Consider the following 23,300-nt stretch of genomic DNA (forward strand, 5'->3'; position numbering starts at 1 on the left):
ACTGCAGACTGGCAACAGCTTGTCAAAGACAGTTCTAGCATTACTTCAATAGATTTTTCCCTGACCAATAGATCAAACAAACATCATGGACTGTTTAGCAAATGTTTCACTGCAAACTACTAGATGTCATGAACCTTGTTGTAAGGTAGTGTTTTTGCTCCAGAGTTCTATTACACATCTCCAACAGCATAACAGGAATGTACATTAGCAATAGCCTATTCAAATAATACTGCCAGCCAACAGCTTCTGCAGAAATACTCATTAGTAGTACAATCTTACCTTGACTATCTGTGCTGCAGATTTTTTTCTGGAGATCAGGAATCTTGTTGAACAGATCTTGTGGAGTTGTATAGACAATAGTCTGTTTTGGATTCCCTGTTACTTCATCTAGCTCTGCTCTCAGAAATTCACTGCCAATTGCAATGAGAGAAGTCACCTGCCCTCTGGCATACTCAGCTGCCTCCACCACTGAATCCTGTGCATTTGAATCCGTGAGCAAGACGACCACACGGTGGAGGTCATCAGGAACATCAGCAAAGACTGGTGCATTCTTAAAGCCATGTTGCGCAATATACCATAAAGCTTTGCCAGTCAAAGTGCTCCCTCCTCTGAACTGCATGGAATCAATGCCCTTCACAAGATTGAGAATGTCTGTGTTGTCTCCAACTCCAACAGCCACCATGACATCACTGCTGTACTGGGCCACAACTACATTTCCTGGAGTCTCTTTATTCCACACTGCTTGGAGAAACCTTTTCAGGAAAGCTTTATAGCGCAAGAATCCTTCAAGAGTGATGCTGGATGAACTGTCCACCAGAAAAAGAAGATCCACGTTGCATTCTAGACTCAGCTTGGGGGCTGGAAAAATAAAAGAATCCAAGAAGTCCAAATGAAAACTGATAGTGAAATTATATCTTCAGTGACCCTTGCCCCAATTCATATAAACACGGCATCTCTCAGGTTCAGTTGTTCACTTCTATTTATGATCAAAAGAGAAGGAGGAATGCCAGCCAAAGTCTGCTGACTGTCTTGCAGAGGCATAGGGTGAGAAAATACCACCTGGGGCAAAATGCCTCCCCCCATGGGCCCCGCCCCCACCCCACTCTTACGGCCCCTCTCCCTTACCTTTTTCTGCCAGCAAAGCAGCTGGCTGAAAAAAAGGAGCATGGGGTGGGAGAAGGGGGAGGGGTCAGGGGTGGCCCTGCCCCTCCTGCGGCTTCCTCTGTCCTACCCTTTTCTGCCGGCAAAGCAGCTGGCTGAAAAAAAGCTTTCCCAGCTGAAGAAGTAGCCTGGCTGGGATAGACGACGGGGGAAGGGAGAGGGGTTGGGCCTCCTGTCGTGCCGAGGCCCAATGCATTCTGGAAAGGAGGAGGGGTGTGGCTGGGCTTCAGTGTGAAACACTTCCCGGGAGTGTGGGGGCAATTTTTGCCCCCCATGTGACTCCCATGTGGGTGCCCACGCCATTTGTTACAACATGTCCCCGTGGCATCTACACTACTGCTGTCTTGCTATGAATAGAACCTGGGGGCTAAGTAATAAGCAGGTCAGGCCACAAGATGTATAATTAGAAATTAATTGCTTGATACATGTCTTGATAGAAATTCCAAGCAAAAGCCATCTTTGTCCTCTGTCCCTTTTATATGGAAGGTTAAGACTGTTCAGAAGAGACCTGTAAGTTTGGTTACAATTGTTTTAGCACTCCTTGGCTGTTTCTGCACGGCTACACTGCGGGGGTGCGTCGGCATAAACGTCGCCAACGCACCCCCCGGGACTGTTCACATGGACAGTCCCAGTAGGGGCGTGGAAGACAGTGCAGCCTGCGCAGAGGCTGCGCCGTCTCCCGAACGCCTTACCATCCCTCCGACCTTCCGATGCATCGCCCAGGCCAGGGGACACGCCCCCTGCCCTGTGCGACAGCTCTGGAGTTGCAGGGCAGGGGGAGTGTCCCCTGGCCTGGGCGATGCGCCGGAACGTCGGAGGAATGGTAAGGCATTTGGGAAAGGGGGGGAAATGGCACCTTCCAGCCACTGCCGTTCACACGGCAGCGGTTGGAAGCCAGAAACAGCAGCTTCGTGCTGCTCGGGGGTTGCGAGGCCGCCGCTGCTGCAATGCGGCGGCGGCCGTGCAAACCTCTCCCCAGGGACACTGTTTTTCGCTTTCCTTGGACGCTGTATTCCACCTGTGCGGAAACAGCCCTTGTTCAAAAGCCTTCAAAATTATTTCCTTTTTGTTGCTCATTTTTTGGCATGGATAATAAAGCACCAGTGATTTTCACAATAGGCAACAATCATGTCTTGAAATTAATAACTTTTCCAGAAATCTTCAAACCTTGTTCCTAACTGTATTGACCCAGAAGTAAGTTCATCTGACACAACATGATGTCACTTCTCAGCAAGCATTTACTTCCTAGCAATATTTATTGAGAAATGTGTCTCTGTAAGTTTAACATATCGGTAACCTGCTCTAAAACAAGAAGTACAAAATAACATTTCTCCATTCTCAACCTTCGCCTTACTCTTTTCTTTCCCATCACAAAGCAAATATGACGCAGATAGCCAGAGCTATAGGACTGAAGTGCTGGTATATAAGACCACACATACCACAATTGACATCTCCACCAAATCCGGTTGGGCAAACACACTGGTAGTCTTCTAACCCTTGTGGAATGCATGTGCCTCCATTCTGGCAAGGATGGGAACCACAAGGATCTAGTAACCAGGAAACAAAAAACAAAGTGAATATGAGATAAGCATTCTGCCAGTATTTGAGGTGTAAGCAGGACTGAGCTCTAGGAGAACCCAGCAGCACTTCGTGCCACATGTCCTCAGATTACTTAATTTGATTTGTATCCAGCAAGAGCTTATTTTGCCATATAGGTATGCAACGGGAACAACTTGCCTAATTATACTGGCACATATAAAACACTGCAGTTCCTTTGATGGAATAGTACTTCCATTTGCAGAAGAAGGCATGGCAATTTCCATAGGTGCCCCTTCCCACCACAAACTCCTGTTTGCCCCCATTGGTGTCCCACTCATTTCAACTAGTTTGACCCTACTGAATTGAGATTGTCCTGTCTCATCCTGTGGAGAAAAAGAATGCTCCATTAGTGGTACATTACTTTAATTTCACAGTTATTTTTTGTTTTGAGAAACTTGTGCATCTTATTAAGATTTACAATTACCATATCTTACCTGGGCACATGGTACGATAACATCTAGACGGATGTGTAATAAAAATGTTCCTCCACCTTAAAAAGAAAACACAGTATAAACATGAGATAAAATGACATTTAAATTGTTTGTACAATACAAGCAGAACTCAATAATTCAGATAAATATTATAGGTGGAATTCTGCAGTTATTTGCTTGGGAGTTAGGACCTGACCAAGGGTGTCTCTACACAGAAATTTTGTTCAATATCTCTGCACCAGCAGTGGATTTGTGTGTTTGTGTGTGTGTGTGTGTCCTGTCTTGGTACACCCTTTTGGGGACAATTGTACAGAAAAGCAAGTTTGGAATCCATGCAGATGGGAAAGAACAAATTTCCACAGTTCCCTGCCCAGATTCAGAACTGTTTTTCCTTGTGTCCACCTGTCTCCCCACAACCCCAGGCAGACTGTAGACAGTTTTAAGAGTCAGCTTAGCAATATACCTCTTAATTATGTCATTTAAAAAGTTTTTTAAAACCACCAGAAAAAAGAGAAAAGGAAATGATTGGTGCAGGGGGAACGCACATTCAAAATCCACATGCCTTGCCAAGCTTTTGCTGCAACTGTGAATACCTTTGCATTCACCTCTGTATCCCCAGAGGCAATAAGAGCAAAACAGCAATCTAAATGTGAAAAATAATGCTTATAATCTAGTTCTGATACTTACTATTGGAGTAAACTTCAAATTACTACAAAGGAATCCATGACTAATTTCCCAATTTTTGATTTTTAAAAAACACTAAACACAGGCCAAGGGCAGCTAATTTGATTGAGGGAGGAGAATGGCATGTACTGCACTTTCCCCCATGAAGATTCTTTAAATTGCCCCAAGCAGCTATTTGTTCAATAAGGGAAGCAAATACTGATCTGGGTATCTTGACAGTTGTTTCACATGGAAATGGCAGCAGCCAGGGGTGGGGGCATTAGGGGAAAAGATGCATAAGGATACAGCTGTGGGGAAACATGGTGCTTCCCTAGTCAAATTAGTAACTTGAAAGAAGATTTTTGCTTTGGCATAGAGAAATGGCAGAAGGAAGAGGAAGCCGAGACCCTTTTTCTGCCTGTTTCTTTCCCATTGCAGCTTTCCCCTGTAGGATTTCAAATATATGCTTGCAAAGGCAAAACATATTTCATAAATCACTTTCACCCCTTCTTTCCAGTAATCCCTGATAAAAAAATTATAATTTTGCCACAACTCCAAAAGAAACAAATTTTCAGACTAAACACTAAACATATTTTTCGTCCCCAACACTATTAGACGTGTACACCAATTTTGTTGATGCAGCTTATTGTAACTTCAGAATTTAGTTGGCCTGGGCAGAACACTTTTTTTCTTCTTCACATCTGATCACTTTACACCAATTGTCGACTAGGCTTTTTCCTGGTGTGTCCTATCCTAGTTGCCAGTCTGAGCTGGTCCTTCAAGACACAAAACTGACAGAAAACATGAAAGGAAATACTAGATCCTTTCAGACCTTCTTTAATTGCAGAAACAAGTCCAAAATAAAACAGATACAACGATCTGTTTTCCTTTCTGTGTCCTTCTCAAAAATATTTTACTCATTATACAAGTCTCCATTACATAAATTTTGACATGTCTCCAATTATTTTAAAGGCCTTTGACATTTTCCCATTATTCAAATATATCCTTATCTCAGGGGAAGTTTCTTGCCTAACCTGCAGTCATTGAGCTGACAATACAACTCAGTGTTTGCAGTTTTCAGGCTGAACACTGACTGCAATATGAGCAGGGACTATTTCCTGCCAATGATTGAGGCTTTGCCCCATATCAGTGACAATCTTATAGCACTGTCAAAATAAGCAAGATGGAGAGGAAGTATTTTTTCCATCCAAAAGTCATGAAAAAAAATCTGAAGAGACTTCCAAGCTAGTGGCAGCAGTGTGAATAGGGTCTGAATATTTTCCCTATGCTGAATATTTGAGTACCTTTCTGGACAGAAAGATTTATGCTGCCTACCTATCCTAAGAAATGCAGCAAAAATGCCCCAGGCCCAATGATGCTGAACAGTGTGTTCTCACCCCACTTCTCAATCCAAACCAATAACTAACACCTATTTCTTGGGGTTTACACACAGAACCCTTTGTTATATTGGGAGGTCTGGTATCTTCTGCATATTCATGCAGATTTAAACCAAATTCATGCACCAAAAATAGTTGAAAACGTGTGTTTCACAATGGTCAGAGGAAGAACTTAAGAGTAGATATGCTAAATTAGACCATTTTCCATCAAGTTCAGTACCCTGTTTAGAACAGTGGCCTGTCACTAGGAAGGCCATTAACAGGGCCCTCAGCTGCTAACTGCCCTGCCCCCCCGCAGACATCCATCAAAGGCACTCTGAACCCAGAGGTTCTATTCAAATACCATGGCCAATGGCCAGAAATAGGTCTATCCTCCATAAATCAGTCCAAGTTCTGGTTAAATCCAATAATTTATTATTATTATTATTATTATCATCATCATCATCATCGGCGTAAATAATCTCCAAGAAATTTGACTCTCCTGATTTTTGCTTTCTTTTCAGTTTCCTTTTAAGTAATGTCTCCATCTTTGAAAACTTGCCTCTTCTAAAGTTGACTGTGGTGGTGCTGGACTTTCCAGGAACTTTACTGTATATTAAACTTGATAGCCCTGCAGTCATTGCTACCTAGTATACTCCCACATAGTTCAAACATATTTACTCACTTTTTCCTGGCAAGGAATCTGGATGTGCTTATGGCAATTATGTGCATTAATTTGATGAACTATTAATCTGTATGATATTTTCTTGCTGTCCACCTCCCCCCTAGACCCACTAAAGTTTTATGGGCTAAAGCTGTTGACTCACTTGTAAAAAGGGCAGAGTGATGCATGCACTGTATTGCCATTCTTTGATCCCTTCCAACAGAAATAGTTTCCAATCAGCACCTTTTCTCTGTCAAGTGTTTTGCGTTCACAAGAATGAGATTCAATCCTGCAGCCTGTTGCCAGAAGAGAATAATCTCATAAGCAGCATTTATTGCCTTACATTAAATTCATTACTATACTAACAAGTGACGTTTCAATCTTTTAACTCAAACAAGATCACTGGGAAACCTTCAAAAAACAGCAGCAAATGAAGAAATTACTTATTGATAGAAGACACAAGTGTGTGGGCTTATAGTTATCAACCAATTGCTTTTCAGTGTTATAAGTTCTCAGTGCAACTTACAAAATACAGGACAGTATTACTTCTAGCAATACTACTGTTTTACATCTTCTGGTGGAATAGTTTCTGTTTAATGGCCAAGGAGATCCTGCCCTCTTGGCTCCCAAGGGAAACTGTAGAACCCAGAACAGCTACTTGAAGATGGTTTAGCTGACTGTTAAACAGTTGGGAATGTATTATTAGAATCAGATTCCTTATGGTCTCCTCTGCCATCATGCTACAATCATAAACCTATTGGAAAAACCTCAGAAAAGTCTAGCTGTTATTAGAAAACTCCTGCCTTCTCTGCAGGATTCTTCTTCTTCTATGCAGCCAGATGTAGTGCATTTCCAGTCTGTGTTTTGTATCTACAGAAGTAGCCAGTAAGTGGCAAATATAAGTATGTAAGTATAGACATACAAGCTCCACATGTTGCAAAGTTCTTAGGAAGGTGCTAGAACTGATAAATTACTATCTCTATTGTGATTTAGATACTAAGCTCGCAACCCAGTAAGTATTTCAGGAATTTACATCTGATGATTCTAACATTACAAAGAAGCATTTTAAAAATTTCTCTTCATGGATTAAGAATGCAAATTGGGAAATATGTGGACGTTGCTAGGATCAAGTGCTATCCTGGAGTCTTGTGAAAGGTCAGAGAAAAGCAGTGACAGCATGTAACACTGATGTTGTCTATCTACCTTGCAACTCCAGTGAAATCTTAGTCCAACCTTCCATACTACATAATATAGCCTGTAAACTGAACAGCTGTAACATAAAGCAAAAAGGTGGGTGAATGTTCTGTTGAAGTCAGCAGCGTATGAAGCATCACTCTCTTCCTGCCTATAAGCTCCTGAAGAGACAGCTGAAGTCTTTGATTTAACACGTAACACTACAGACAACCCTTAAACAGAACCTACACCTTTTGAGGAAGTGCAGCTCTGTCCTTAAAGGTCTAGACTTTTCCATTCCATTCTCAAAAACTTTTTCTTTCTGCCTTATAAGATAGAGAGAGAAAAGGGCCACATTAAAAGGAGAAGTGCAAAGAAAAACTAAGACTTGAATGTGGAAAGAGGCCAACGCGACTGTGCAAAGAATCCTAACAGGCTTACCTGGAGATGAGGCACTGCAAATTGCAGAACTAGTAAGGGTGGTATAGAGACCATTGGCACTATCTTCAGTATCTTCGGCAAAGAGCACATGCAAGTCTGTTGGCTCACTGGCGAGTGTGTGCAGTTCTTCCCATCTACACAAAAATATGTCAGAAAAATACATAAAGCACAGAAGCACAGTATTGCAATAGTAACTAATTTCATAATTAGTAAATATTTGGGAGCCATTTAAAAGAGCATTTATTCTACATGTACAGAACTGAAGCAATGCACACTACAACTTAACATAGGCACTACTTTCCTGTTAAAATCTGCTTACAATGTTGTTTCTAACAACCATTGTCTGATCTTCACTCCCAAACACACACACACCTACTCACACATCTTTCTCCAGCTTTTCTTTCCTGCTGAAGTGCTTAAAATTATCCCCAGCCAGCACTCAGCTCCCCCGTCACACAGACATTACACACAATCTTATCATCATCGCAGGAAAGCAATCCAAATCTCACCCATATTGTAAGGTTGTTCTTTAGTCATTGGTTCAGTGACAATAGCAATGGAACATTTAATAGATCTTCTCACGCTAGAAAATAATTTACCTTGGGAAGCTGATTCCCACTGCAAAGACAACAATCCCCTTTTCTTTCAGCTGCTTGGCTGGTATTGCCACACTGCCCTGAGACTTCCCATCAGTCAGGATGAGAAGGATTTGGGGCACTGACAAATCCCTGCCCCCACGGAATCCCTTGTGAAGTATAAACTTCAGAGCCAGGCTAGTTTCTGTTCTCCCACCTCTGGAACACAAACAGGAAAAGAACAGGGAAAGATAAAAGTATTAATATTGCTCCACTTAGTTTCCACAAGCATATCTCTTTCCCAGAGATGAACTGAGAAGATAATTCATTTGAAAAGTTAAGAAGTGGTGAAGACCAATACTGAGAGAAGCAAGGATTTTGTTTTACGCACTTCATGGGTGAAAATAAATAAGCATTGTAGTGCATGTGGAAAGAGAGAGGGGAGACCTTATATGAAATTAGTGTAGGATAAACTATGGCTCATTCCGCACATGCAGAATAATGCACTTTCAATCTGCTTTCAGTGCTCTTTGAAGCTGTGCGGAATAGCAAAATCCACTTGCAAAAAGTTGTGAAAGTGGTTTGAAAACGCATTATTTTGCGTGTGCGGAAGGGGCCTATACTTCACAGTTCTGCCTTAATCTACAACTATAATTTAGTGGCAATATGGAAAGACTTATCATACTTGACCAGTATGAGCAAGGATGCAGAAGAGGCAGCAAAAACACCCTGGAGGTGATATAGATTTTTCTCGTCAACATAATTTATGTTGCTTCCTTTTTTTCTACCCCCTTGCTCAGTTACAGACATAACAAATTTCCATCCAATGTATGCTGAATACATAAAGCACAGAAGCACAGGAATAATTCAATGGCCCTATCCAACAAGCCATTACCACCATTTAGCCAATAAGGACAAGCAACCTTGTTGCCCTGATAGCCAAAAAACCCTGCAATGTCACCTTTTGAAGAAGCTGATGTACTTGGAAACAAAAGAAGCTGAGGAAAGGCAAAGATTGTGTCCTGGAAATAAGACGAGCTCCAGTATCTCGCCTCATATTCTTGAGCAGAGAATTGGCCCAATTTGTCAAGTAGCCTGATGCACCAGTATTTGGCATGCATGCTGGGGTTTCTTACCCCTAATTTAGGGTCCAGCTACCCATTACATTCAAACCAAACTACAAGGACTTCCTTCCACCCTTGAAAAGCCACTTTGAAAGCAGGTACCTAACTTTGTCTCCCCCTTCCATTCACTGGGTTTCAAATAAACATTTTGCAGCAGTTTTTTCTTCCCAGTTCCCCTGATCCGTTCTCCACTTGCTTTTTTGCCATAGTGAACCAGACACCAGGTATAGTACATAGCAGCTGTCAGGAAAGCAGACAAAAACATTGAGGCAGGGAGTAGACAGGGCCAGTTGCTGCTGCTCTATCTCCCAAGCCAATAGATACACCTTAAAGGAACAGTGGAAATCTCATTTATAGCCTGGCAAATTTTGAGGGTGGTGGATGGACTATTGGAATGTGCTCTACATGGATCTGTCTTTGAACACAACTCAGAAACCCCAAATGGTACAGGAAGCCTCTCCTCAATTGCTATCCAGAGATAGATGGGATTATGCATATTACACCCACTGCATCACTCCATCAGTTACCAGCTAGTTTCTGGGTTCAGTTCAAGGTGCTGCTTATTACTCCCCAAGTTCTTTGTGGCCCAGGACCCGCATATATATAAAACCACCTCTTCTGATCAGATCTATTACGGCAACTTCACCGATCCTTCTGAGTGCCACTCTGAAAATAGGCAAGCTGATTTCTGTACCTGAGCAATCTCTGTTATTGTTCTCACCTGGTGGACTAGCCTATCAGATAGAGTCAGTAGAACCTCCACACTCTTTTATCATTCCACAAAATGTGTGGAAAACATTTATTCAGGAGAGCCTTTTTATAAAGAGAAGAAGGTTGTAGCAAAACATAACTGTTCAGAATGTAATTTTTAATAATGAGAATTGAGAAATACTGAAACATTTTTTATAAAGAGAATAGGATTCTGACAATAATGTCTGGAAATTTTAGGCATTTTCTTTTCGATTTTGTTTACTGCATGTATGCCATTTATACTGCATTGATTTTTAAACTTGTATCTGAAGATTTTTTGTTTGCATTGTTTATAGTATGAATTTCACTGTTTTATTGCATTTTCTTCTTCTTCTATAATCCCCAGTGAATACCAGTGAAAAAGGTGGCCCATGCACGAAGTAAATAAATGAATAAATGGTCATCATCTGTTGGTGACCACAAAATCAAGGTATGGTTTGTATATGGGTAAAAACAGATGAAATACCAGAGACAATATTTTTCATTGAAAGAGGTTCACGTATTCATTAAGTCACCAAGTAATCAAACATCCAGTTAGATATGGGCCTCTTGCCTGTAAGAATTGTTGCGAGAAGAAATTTTAAAAGATCAAGAATCCACCTCAGGAACAATTTCCTCTCTGCCCCCATACTCCTACACTAACATCTGCTAAAAAAGATGCTAACTGCTGTTCTTGGAAACGCACACATTTAATTTGCACATCTTTGGGACTATTAATTTTGGCCGTCGCACAGTTTGATTGCAGTATGGAAACACATAGTTGCTGCACAGAAAATTTTTACAGCAAGAAATAACAATAAAAAACTAAATGTTGGTTAAGTTAAATATAAGCTGAAGAAAAAAAGTCTGGAAGTGCTAAAATTCTTCATGTTACCTTGTTATGTTACCATAAAGAAGGCAGAGAACAATTGATAAAGATCAGAAGAAATAAAATGTAAAATATACTAACATCTATATGAGCAGAAAATTAGGTTTTCTAGCAGTTCTAGCAACTCAGTAAATAATAGGTTTGGCTGCCCATAGCATTATTGGCCTGGAGCCTTGTTTGATATAGCAGACAATTGACGTCTTCCTGGAAAAGAGTAAACTTTACAGTTATACGCCAAACTGTATTCTTATTCATACAGAATACCCCCAGAGGCCAGTATCTCTAACATTTTCTCATAAGACCTTGAGTTGTATGTTTTGCTTCCTAACATCTTCTGCTACTTCTTCCTGTGGACTACTTAAAGTGGTAGGTTTGGAACTGGGACAATTATCCTTGGTTTTATAGTTTATTGCAGAACAAAGGTAAAAGTTTGCTTACGTGGTCCTAAACAGTTCCACAATTTGCCTTTGGACTGAGAAGAGACTGTTTTCCTAATTCTATCCTGGGAATTCTTAATACATCCCATTTCCAAATTCTGCCTATGTATTTATATTAAGATGTATTTATTACATTTATACCCCACCATATCTCTACAATTCAAGGTGGCTTACAATAAAAACAATCAAAAATACAATAAATATATTGTAAATATGAACATTTTAAAAGTATAAATACATTCATTTAAAAACAAGTACAAAGATGGCGTAAAAACAATCCAAGGGACTAGTCACCAGGGAAAGACAAACTTGTCAAGTTTGCTTTGTATTTAGAGCAAGTGTTACTTATTGTCACATACTACACTTCTGGGACCCATTCAGTTCTAAAATGACCCCCATAGTAATTTCTTTAGTTCCTGCTGCATTAAGTATTTGATCATACCCATGCTTTGTGCTCCTTAGTTCTTTTATCTATATACTTCACTTTGTTCCACCCTATAATTCTCAGTACTCTAAATTCCTGTCAGACTTGCTTTGATCTTTTTTAGGCGCCTCTTCATTTCTACCCTCCAATGTTCTCTATCTCAATCTAAATGTCAGGAATATATCAACAATTTGCCAGTAGCAGTCATATCTTCCATGGACAGCTGCATTTTGCCATTGATTTGTTTGTACCTCAAATGACTCAAAACTAGCTGCAAGTTTCCTTTTTAAAATCTATACTTTCTGATATTGAACATCATGACATATACAGCTGGGATTTATGGATTTACAGCTGCTTATGGATTTAAGAGGTAGAACTTCTCTTAGGGCATGGGTTTGAACTTGGTAGCATTGATTAAATCTAATTTATTCCGCTGCTCCTCAAGGAGCTCAGAGGGGTACACTTGGAGCTTCATGTAGTTGTGAAACAGCAGAGGAAGTAGAAAAGAATCTTGCAGGACCCATATTTCAGATGCTACCAATCCAAGCAATACTCCTTCAGTAGCATCTTCAGAAACTAGATGGTGAGGAAAGGGTGGAATCACCAGTGTGAAAGGCCCCTGACAGCCACCTCAGAAAAATAGAGAATTATACCATAGCAAGGCCGTTACTAGCTCATTCTCCCTAGTGGGGGAAGATGGAATGAGAAAGCCTAGTGGGCAAGTGGGAAAAGGCAAGTGGGAAAGTGGGAAAAAGCAAGTGGGAAAAGGACAATAGCTCCAGGCAGTCAGGGTGCAGCTGCCCCACAAACTGAGCGAACACAGAGCCCAGGAGCAGAGCTGGCAGGAGAAAAGACTGGGCCAAGTGAGGTGGCAAGTGAAGAGTCCAGGTTGAGAAGGAGGAACAGGCTGGTCCCCTCCCTCCCTCCCACATGCTCGTGCTGGGTAGGAAAAGGAAGATTTCTTCTTCCTAAAGCAAAAAATTTCTCAAGGTACCCTTTGCAAACAGAACTGCTAATGTTTTTAACCAGTCAGCCTATGTCTTTAAGTAATACAAGACGTACCACACTGTACCTAATAGCTTTAGGTCACCCAAGACCAAATAAATTTCAAAACTCTTCAATATGCTCTATAAACTGATAATTCACATTCTGTTTCATTGCAGGAAAAGATATTCAAGCATCTCTTATACATATACAATGTACAAATAAATCAATTTATAATACAAAAAGTGACAATGCTTATGAAATCCATACAGTAATTAGTGGGCAACTGAACCACCAGTTTTGGTTTCAATATCACAGAGTTTCTTCTTGCCCCATTTAGCACTGCTCCCAAATTGCACAGCTTGAGCATCACAGCATAACTTCCTGGGAAGCTGCTTTGTGTGAGTTTATAACAGTGCTCAGGCACATACTGGCACACAAATAAATTGATTTATTTGTACAATGCATATATATAAGAGTTGCTTGAATATCTTTTCCTGTGAAGAAATAGAATAAGAATTATTAGTTTATAGAGCATGTTGAAGAGTTTTGTCTTGGGTGACCTAAAGCTATTAGGTGCAGTGTGGTACATATAATATTCTTTGGTGCACCAGTCCCCTTTGCTCTTATGTCTTTAAGAGCAGCTTGCTCTGCAGGCAATAATGCTGGTTTCCACACTGTAAAAAGACATTTCTGCTTTCTGTGGATCGACCTTTTAATAGGTCAGGGATTTTCCTTGTCAGTTGGCAGCTCTGCTAGTAAATTAACAATAGAACAGTTTAGTGCACGTTGGAAAGACAAGTAAAAATAGAATCACTATCAACTTTCATCACTGTTTTGAACTTAATGGTAGCCTTAGGTCAGTGGTGGGATCCAAAAATTTTAATAACAAGATCCGATGGTGGTGGGATTCAAACAGTGGTGTCGCCACACACACGCATCTCCAGTCCCTATTGGGCAGGGAGGTTGCTTTAGTAACCCCTTCTCGGCACTCAGAAAAAATTAGTAACCACTTCTAGAGAAGTGGTGAGAACTGGTTGGATCTCACCTCTGCCTTAGGTTAGGGAAACCTTAGTCTCAGACTATTGTGTATACCCTGGAGATAATGATTTTGATCTACTTTATAAGATTGTTGGAAAGATTACCAAAAAAAAGGCTGTATCCAACCACATAATACTGAAAATGTAAGTACTCTTTTCTTAAGAGGCAGCTGCAATCCCCTCCCCCCTTCTGCAGCTTACTGACCTCACAGAAATATTGTTCAAGATTAACGGACCCTGAAGAATAGCGTAGTGGGAAATCTGTGGAGGGAAGGGGGCATTAGTAGGAAATGACACAATTTTATATATTAGTACTGGCACTTTTTAAACAAAAACAAAAAAACAATGGTGTGGCATCTAGCCCAATGAATACAAAATCAGGATTCTCCAAGATCCACAATGATTGTATGGCTAGCACTACAGATTTGGAAGACTTAATTTCAAATTGTCTTCTAGCCTTAGCCTCGTTGGATGATCTTAAGAATGTCAATAACTCAGTTCTGGATCTAATGATTGCAAAATATTTGTTGCAGACCGCCAGTGAGAAGAAGACTGCAAAATATTATACTGAAAAATTCAAAAGAAGAGTTTGTTTTTATATCCCACCCCCTTGTCTCTAGTAATGAGACTCAAGGGGCTAACAACCCCCTTCCCTTCTCTCCCTACAACAGATACCTTGTGATATAGGTGGGGCTGAGAGAGTTCTGTGAGAAATGTGACTAGCCCAAGGTCACCCAGAAGGCTTTGTGTGTAGGACTGGGAAAACAAATCCAGTTCACCAGATAAGAGTTCACTGCTCAGATGGAGGAGTGGGGAATCAAATCTGGTTCTCCAGATTAGAGTTTACCTGCTCTTAGCCACAACACCACAAGAACATATTTGACTATTATTATACAGCCCTTACAGCCCGGAAACTACACAGCACCCAAAATATTATTATACAGTTATTATTATACACGTTCAGTTGCACCCCAGTCCATTCTCAGATGGGCATAACTCCACAAAGAATGACACTGACAAGTGTTAAAATGAAATAAAGAGGGGGGGGGGGGTTAGAGTTGTTGTAAGATAGCTATTTGGATTGTGTGTATACATTTTAACTCATGGCCAACGGATCCCTGACTCATTTGTTATGAGCAATTTTGCAAGGTACGACTCAACCCACGTTTTAGATGGCTTGCAGTAGGATGCATAAGTGCACCTTCAGTTCATAGACAAATACCTTTTGCAAGGATCAAAATCTGCTTTCAGCAAAGAAAGATAAAATGAGCAGTGAAGTAATGTGCCTAAGTTGTCAGAAACTGCCATTCAGAGCATTTGCTTTTCTTTCAGTGCTAGCTGGCATCTTATGTTATGGTTTTCATCTAAAACCAAGATAAATGGCTAAAATGATGGATGTTATCATTTTTGGAGCTGTCAGCGTTCTCTTCTCAACATTAAAGGAATTTCAGCACATATCTAGGTTCCAGTTATTCACTATTGTTTGATACCCTACTTTCAGTTACATTTCAACAACAGTCAATACTATTCTTTTCATAGCCTTATTTCTCTTGGAAGATCAAAAATCACCCAGTTCAGACATAGGCTTAGTATCTGCATATAGTCAGATCTCCATAGGGATCCTGGTGAATTAAGATGTCGTTGCACAGGTACCCTGTATAAAATTAACTGTGGTGGAGACAAGTTGAAATTGAATTCTGCTGCTAAGAAATTAGCTTTAAATGGTCCTAGCTGGTAGGATACTGATTGTAAAACAGGTAGTTGCAAAGACCAGTTGGTAGCATTTATGACTTCAGGTAAAACAGTCTGCTACACGTAGATTCCATTGAAATTAAAATGAATAATTGGCCTAAATGATAAGAACCCTGTCCTTCAAGTACAGTACAATATCACATAAAAGAAGATTAATGGGGTTGGAGCAACTTTCTTTTGAGGAAAGACTAAAGAGACTGGGATTTTTCAGTTTAGAATAAAGAGAACTGAGAAAGGGCATGATAGAGATTGATAAAATAATGCACAGGGCATGGAGAATGGATAGAAAGAATTTTTCCCCTCACCCCAAATACTAGAATTTGGGGCAACACAATTACTTTTATGGGCAATGGATTCAGGATGAACAAAAGGAAGCATTCCTTTGCTCATTTAAATTCTGGAATTTGCAGCCAGTCATACTAGGGATGGCACAGGTTGATTTAAGAGGGGGTAAGAGAGATTCATGTAGCATTGGCCCATCAATGGCTTCTAGCCATGACTAAAGAAAACCTTCACATTTAGAAGTAGCAGACCTCTGAATATCATTGCTAGGAGTGGCATTATCGATTTCGGGCTGGGAAATTCATGGAAATTTGGGAGCTGAGCCTGGTTAGGGTGGAGTTTAGGGAACTCAACAGAGATGTGATACCACAGTGTCTGCCCTCTTGAAGCCATTTCCTCAGGGAAACTGATCTCTGGAGTCTGACGATCAGCTGTAATTCTGAGAGAACTCCAGACCTTAAACATGTATATTGGGCCACTGTCACACCAATGGCAATTTCTCTCTCTCTGACTGAAGGAATGGTAGCAGGGTTTGCCACCAAGAGATCTCCCACCATAGCAGGAGACCTGGCAACCTGAGGTCTTCACCAGCCAGTAAATTGTATTTTTCTTCTTCTACAGAGTTGGATTATAGGATACTTTAAGCATAAAAATGGAAAACTTCCAATATACCTGCAGTAGAATAATAGTCGGTGAAGGTTTTGGAGTTGGCAGAGATGGCCAAACTCACTTCATTACTTAATGAAAGGAGTTTAGTAAAAATTTTGGACAATTGGAAATGTTGATGGATTTCTTGGGTAAAACAGAAAAAGTAAAATGATGATTAGAGGTTTTGAAGATTAGTGGATTATTATAATAAGACTTAACAGAGAAAAGTATTCTGTCAGTAGTAGTTCTTAAGTTGGAATTTTAAGTACGTGGTTAAAGAGCAAGTGGTATTAATTTTTACTGTTCACTCTCGATGTAGATGAAATTTAAGTTTATTTTTAGCAAAAAAACCAAATGTTTTTATCTCTTTTCTTTGTGTTTTGTAAGCATCTATGTACTAATAACATTTGTAAGTACTAATAACATTTGAATATCCAAAATTTCACTTGTACAACATTACATAAATTACAAATATTTTCTTCCTCTGGTCATGAATGCATCCACTGAAACAAGTCCTGTTGGTTTTGATGGAACTTCTAAGCTTGTGCTTTTAGGACCTGGGTTCTAGAGGATAGCACTGCAATCCTTATATTGTCTTATGGCAACCCCATGGGGTTTTCAAGGCAAGAGATGAGCAGGGTAGTTTGACATTGCCTTGCCGCTGCACAGCATCCATGGACATCCTTGGTGGTCTCCCATCCAAGTACGAACCAGGACTTACCCTGCTTAATTTCAATTTTCTGAAAGATTGGGCTAGCCTTGGCTGTCCAGGTCAGGGCATAATAATCTTACTTGAACATAATCTTCTTAAGTCTGTCTTTTATCTCCTGCTTGGTGAAATACGCATCCAGGGGAAATTCTGAATGAGGAGTATTGCTGAACTGTAAGGCTCCCACTCTGACCTGAAAGCACAGAAGAAGATCCTTAAAGCTAATTCAACTGTACACTTTTACAGATGTAAATTGACAAAATGGAAATGGAACTAGTTAAACCCTTCTAGTAATTACTCAGGTTTTCTACATTTTCACATGTCTATAGAATAGGCATGAACAAGACTTTTCCCATTTTTACACAACATTTCAGCTGGGTCACAATTACTTAAATTTTGATTTCATTCAGTTCCTCAGGTCAGCAGATTGAAATATCAGGGCTATTAGCTTGCTGAAACCCTTGTGGCTTCTTCTAAGATGTCTGTGCACAGCTACCTGTAATACCTATTGACATATACACTGGAGATAGGAGGAAATAATCTGGCACTAACTGCTAAATAATGTTTTACATTTAGGGCTACACACACTCACAGAGGATGCCTATATAATTACTACCATTAATATTTCTGTTCAATATAGTATTACCTGGCCCCAGCCTATTCTATTCACATTTATTACCCACCCTATACCCATTCTAAGAACTCCATTCTAAAAACACAATAAAACCCCATTCTAAAAACCCAAAATACAATCTAAAATGCCCCACACCAGCACACCCACAAAAAGGAGGCGTGCAAGGAAGTCTTGAAGGTAGGTTCCTTTCAGAAGGAATGTAGGTTGCTTCCAAAAGGAAGGTAAGTCAAATGTTCAGGTGAAGAGGATAGTCTTCACTAAGTGCTGAAACTCCGAGTAGGCTCCTAGCAAACCTCTGGAGGGAGGGCATTCCACAGTGCAGTGGGCCACTATGGAGAAGGTCCTCTGGGCTTACCTTTGTTGGGAGCGGGACAGCCAAGTGGGCCTCCCCCTTTGATCCCAGCACCAGAGCAAGAATATATGGGCAGTCTTTTCAGGTTTCCAGAACTGCAGCCATACAGGTTAACCCCATTACTTTGAATTGAGCCCAGTAGCACATCAGAAGCTAGTGGAGACTCTTCAGAAAAGAGGGTGATGTGATCCTGGTACAAAGCATTGGCCAGCAGACGAGCTGCTGTATTCTGCACCAGCTCGAACTTTCAGACTGTCCTCAAAAGCAGCCCCACATATAGTGCATTATAATAATCCAATCTGGTGGTTACCAGAGCGTGGATAACTGTGGTCAAGTCATCCTGATCCAGAAAAAAAAAATCAGATCTGGAGCACCAGCTGAAGATGTTGATGGGCCCTACAGGTCATTGCTGCCAACTGGGTTTCCAGACACAGCGCTCCATCCAAGATGATCCCAAGATCCCACACCTGGCCTTTCTGGGGTAGAGGAACCACACCTTCCAACACCAGGCAACCCTCGATTCCCCAGTCTTGGAAGCTCGACACACAGAACATCTCCATCTTATCGGAATTCAATTTCAATTTATTGGCCCTCATTCAATTCATGAAAGCTGCCAGGCAGCAGTCCAGCACTTGGGCAGTCTCACCTGATATAGTCAATCAATCAATCAATTTTATTGAAAGCCATAGGCCATTACAATATTACAATATTATTACATTAAAACTTCTGAGCCAACTTGTTATTCCAACAGGTAAGAAAAAGAAAAAAAAATTCACTAAAAATCCATCATGTGAACACTAAGTCTTTCACTTTCCCCCCTACAGTATGTCTAGATTGTATTCCCACCTAACTTATACCAATTTAGGTTTGATCATTTTACTTACTATTCACGCTTGTTTTGGGAGCCATGAATCTTTGCTTGGCTATAGCCAAGGTGAATAGGCCAACCTCCTATAGGATACATATAGGGATCCAAATCCGCATGAGAGAAGGTATAATTTGTCTGACTCATAATATACCTGGGACAGGGATATGAAACTATTCAGAAACTTAGCCCTGTAGGCTCTGCGTTACAGAGGCAGATTCAAAGGGAACCATAATGAGGTAAATCCTCTACTTCCTGTTTTTCTGCAGATACAAATTCGTTGTTCTAACTTCAGGTGACTTTTTGGCATATCTGCCTTCCTATAAATAATTTGTTTGGCATTGTTTTGAAATCGTAATTGCTGTCATAGCCTTCCTTATCTTAAACTGAAGTAATCCTCACCAGCAAGATAGGAGGCTCTATGATGATCCTTTTTAAAAGGTGACTATACCAGGGAGCAAACTTGGAATGTAAAATTATATCTCTGTCCATACAGTTATCTCCTTTGAATATCCAATCCCGAAGGTCGTGATTTAAAATTGGTGAAGAGAATAAATGATCTGGAACAGAATAACTGAGCAATATATTATTTAGGGAGGTATTATGTAATTTTGAGGCCCAACTTTAGTAAATAATACTGCAGACTTTGAGTTCCCCAAAGCCTTGAGAGTCGGTTTTGAAGTGAACTCTCTTTTTAGCAGTATTTTCCAAGGTACTTGCCAATTCAGCTCGAGCTTTAATAGAAGGCAAACCGAGTTCTGCCCTAAGGAGGGCTGCTGGCGATCACCTGATATAGATGGAACTGAGAGGAATCTGGGTGTAATTAGTATATTGGTGACACACCCCACACCATATCCTCTGATGACCTCCCCCAGAGGCTTCGTATAGATGTTGACTAACATAGGAGACAAAACCGAGGCCTGAGAAACTCTTCAAGAGAGCTCCCAAGGACCTAAGCACTTGCATTCATCTCTATGTTCTGGAGCCTGCTACTGAAGTAGGACAGGAATCACTGTGGTACAGTGGACCCCAGTCCTAACCCCTGCAGCTGCTCCAGAAGGATACTGACAGTATCAAACAGTATCAAAGGCCACTGAAAGATCTAGAAGTAGCAACAGGAACAACTGACCTCTGTCCCTTCCCCTTTTTGATGTATTCTTTCAACTACACACACACAGTAATATATCAAAGATGTAACTGTTGCATGTTTGTTGCAACAATTCTGTGCCATCGTTATAAATATGGAAGGCTTGTATGCACTGAAAGAGAAAGAGAGAAAGGAGAATTGATTGCTTTTGGTCAAGTCATTCTTGAGGTACCTAAGATGTGGACTCACCTTTTCTGAACTGATGTCCAAGGCATCGCAAAGCTTCATTGCGAAGTACTTAGACCTTTCAAAGCTTCCTTTGCCAATACTATAGGATCCATCTAACAGAATCAAGATATCCACTGGGGCAGAGCAATTCATCACTGGGGAAAGACAGAGGCATTTCTGTCACACTTAAAAAGCAGAAATGTTAAGCAGCCAGATGGCACTGGTGAATAGGGAGAGAAAGAAGCAGCAGGCAGGCCGAACATAAACAGATGCTTAAATTTGTACAACTGTTATAATTAATTAATTAAGATCCAGAGGCAATAACTGCAATAACTGAAATTCACATCTTACAAATATACTTCATCCATTAAACAAAAAAGTTTTTTCCCCTGATAGTTAATATTCATTTTCAACATATGAGCCGCCTTTTGATCTAAGAAGAGCTATTTGTGCTCTGCCTGCCTGTGCTGACAGAGATAAGATTACTGGGTTTGAAAATCTGAGCTTTTTCAGCCACAGCCTGTGGAATTCTTTGCCCCAACAAGTTTGATATACCCCTTTCCCTTTGGGCTTTGAAAATTGTATTACTGTTCTTCCTTTTATTCTTCTGCTAGTAGGGGCTGTCAGATCTTTTAGAATTTAAATACCTGCATGATTGAACAATGTTTTAATTTCTTGTCAGGTGCCACCTTGTGTATCATTTATATGATGAAAAAAGGATATAAATCTTCTAAATAAATGATATAAATGATTAATGAGGAAATTCAAAAGACTAGGAGCTGTACAATAGCAGCGTAAAAAAAAGGGTAGTGCTCACCAAGCAAATTTATCATAACTTTAGCCATATGGTTCTACCCAGTATTACTACCACCCAAATCCACAAAAGTAGATCAATTACAGCATGATTCTATAAACTGGTAAATATTCTAATTCAGAACGATGTGGCCATAGGAGGCAATAAACTTTTTTTTTCTCTATGCAGTTAGAGATGGTATCTTAAGCTACCACCTGGTGCGGGAAGTCAGTGTTGTTGAGCTGATAGGGAACAGCGACCACAATGCTGTCAGATTCAGTATCTCTGCATGCGAACAAGTGACAACTACTAATGTAGTTACATTCACCTTCAGAAAGGGAAATTTCTCAAAGATGAGGGGGATAGTGCGCAGGAAGCTGAAAGGGAAAATCAAGAGAGTCAAAAATGTCCAAGATGCTTGGAGGTTATTTAAAAACACAGTCTTAAAAGCTCAGCTGGAATGTGTTCCACAGGTTAGGAAAGGCAGCGCCCAGTCCAAAAGAAAGCCACCATGGTTAACAAGGGACGTTGAGGAAATTATTAGGGAAAAAAAGATGTCTTTTAGAAAATGGAAGTCCAACTTAACTGATAAAGAATACCAGAGAGAACACAAATGGTGGCAAAAGAGAAGCAAGTTAGCTGTAAGGGGGGCAAAAAAGGATTATGAGGAACGCATGGCTGTGAACATCAAAACCAGCAACAAACAGTTCTTCAAGTACATCAAAAGCAGGAAGCCAGCAAGGGAGGCGGTAGGCCCAAGTTAGATGACAAAGGAACAAAGGGTGTGCTAAAGATGACAGGAGATTGCAGAAAAGCTGAATGAATTCTTGCATCTGTCTTCACCCAAGAGGAGGTGAGGAAAATTCCTGCACCTGAACCAAGCTTCTTAGGAGGCGAATCCGAGGAACTAACGAAGATAGTGGTAGACAAGGAAGAAGTTCTGGCAGCCATTGATAAACTAAATGCTACCAAATCCCCTGGCCCAGATTGCATTCACCCAAGAGTTCTTAAAGAGCTCAAGCATGAAATTGCTGATGTTCTCACTTTAATATGCAACTTATCCTTGAAATCAGGCTCCATCCCTGAAGACTGGAAGATGGCCAATGTCACACCAATCTTTAAGAAAGGATCTAGGGGACCCGAAATTACAGGCCAGTCAGTTTGACATCTGTTCCTGGTAAATTAGTAGAATCTGTCATTAAAGATAAAATTATAAAACATGTACAAAAGCAAGACCTGCTGAGAAAGAGTCAGCATGGCTTTTGCAGAGGCAAATCCTGTCTTACAAACTTACTAGAGTTCTTTGAGGATGTAAATAGGCATGTGGATAAGGGGGAACCATTGGACATTGTCTACTTGGACTTCCAAAAGGCTTTTGACAAAGTTCCTCACCAGAGACTATTGAGAAAACTCAGCAATGAAGGAATAAGAGGGGAAGTCCTCCTATGGATTAAAAACTGGTTGAGAAACAGGAAGCAAAGAGTGGGTGTAAATGGGAAATTCTCACAATGGAGAGATGTGGGGAGTGGGTGTCCCAGGGATCCGAACTGGGACCAGTGCTCTTTAACCTATTCATAAATGACCTGGAAGTAGGGGTGGGTAGCGTGGTGGCCAAGTTTGCAGATGATACCAAATTATGTAGGGTGGTGAGAACCACAAAGGATTGAGGGAGCTCCAAGCCGGACCTTGATAAATTAGGTGAGTGGGCTAAGAAATGGCAAATGCAGTTCAATGTAGCAAAATGCAAAAGTGATGCACATAGGGGCAAAAAATCCAAACTTCACATACACGCCTACAGGGGTCCAGTGCTATCAGTCACAGACCAGGAAAAGGATTTAAGTCTTAGTTGATAGTTCCATGGGAATGTCAACTCAATGTATGGCAGCTGTGAAAAAGGCAAACTCTATGCTGGGGATAATTAGGAAAGGAATTGATAATAAAACTGCAAAGATTGTCATGCCCTTATATAAAGCCATGATGCGACCGCACTTGGAGTACTGTGTTCAGTTCTGGTCGCCACATCTCAAAAAGGATATTGAAGAGATAGAAAAAGTGCAGAGAAGGGCAACGAAGATGATTGAGGGACTGGAGCACCTTCCTTATGAGGAAAGGCTGCAGCATTTGGGACTCTTTAGTTTGGAGAGGAGACGTCTGAGGGGGGATATGATTGAAGTCTATAAAATTATGCATGGGGTAGAAAATGTTGACAGAGAGAAATTTTTCTCTCTTTCTCACAATAC

The 23,300-nt window shown here is 40.7% G+C and overlaps 1 protein-coding gene across 4 annotated transcripts in view; it reads right to left on the reverse strand.

Annotated features, from left to right (window-relative positions):
• VWA2 (von Willebrand factor A domain containing 2) overlaps nucleotides 1-23,300 on the reverse strand; it is a 38,401-nt gene that overhangs the window by 5,440 nt on the left and 9,661 nt on the right. Inside the window, exons 2-10 of one of the 4 annotated variants that reach the window (XM_048506651.1) lie at nucleotides 20,289-20,422; nucleotides 20,082-20,211; nucleotides 17,185-17,294; nucleotides 8,108-8,302; nucleotides 7,509-7,642; nucleotides 6,058-6,190; nucleotides 3,195-3,250; nucleotides 2,601-2,708; nucleotides 280-858 (exon numbers count right to left, since the gene is read on the reverse strand). In XM_048506651.1, the coding sequence (XP_048362608.1) occupies nucleotides 280-858; nucleotides 2,601-2,708; nucleotides 3,195-3,250; nucleotides 6,058-6,190; nucleotides 7,509-7,642; nucleotides 8,108-8,302; nucleotides 17,185-17,294; nucleotides 20,082-20,211; nucleotides 20,289-20,314 (1,471 nt within the window). In that variant the 5' untranslated portion in view covers nucleotides 20,315-20,422. Of the gene's footprint in view, nucleotides 1-279; nucleotides 859-2,600; nucleotides 2,709-3,194; nucleotides 3,251-6,057; nucleotides 6,191-7,508; nucleotides 7,643-8,107; nucleotides 8,303-9,309; nucleotides 9,372-17,184; nucleotides 17,295-20,081; nucleotides 20,212-20,288; nucleotides 20,423-23,300 lie in introns of those variants that run through there. The other 3 variants (XM_048506649.1, XM_048506650.1, XM_048506652.1) reach the window with 3 other exon arrangements.

Source organism: Sphaerodactylus townsendi, linkage group LG08 (genome assembly GCF_021028975.2).
Source record: "Sphaerodactylus townsendi isolate TG3544 linkage group LG08, MPM_Stown_v2.3, whole genome shotgun sequence".
NCBI classification, from domain to species: Eukaryota; Metazoa; Chordata; class Lepidosauria; order Squamata; family Sphaerodactylidae; genus Sphaerodactylus; species Sphaerodactylus townsendi.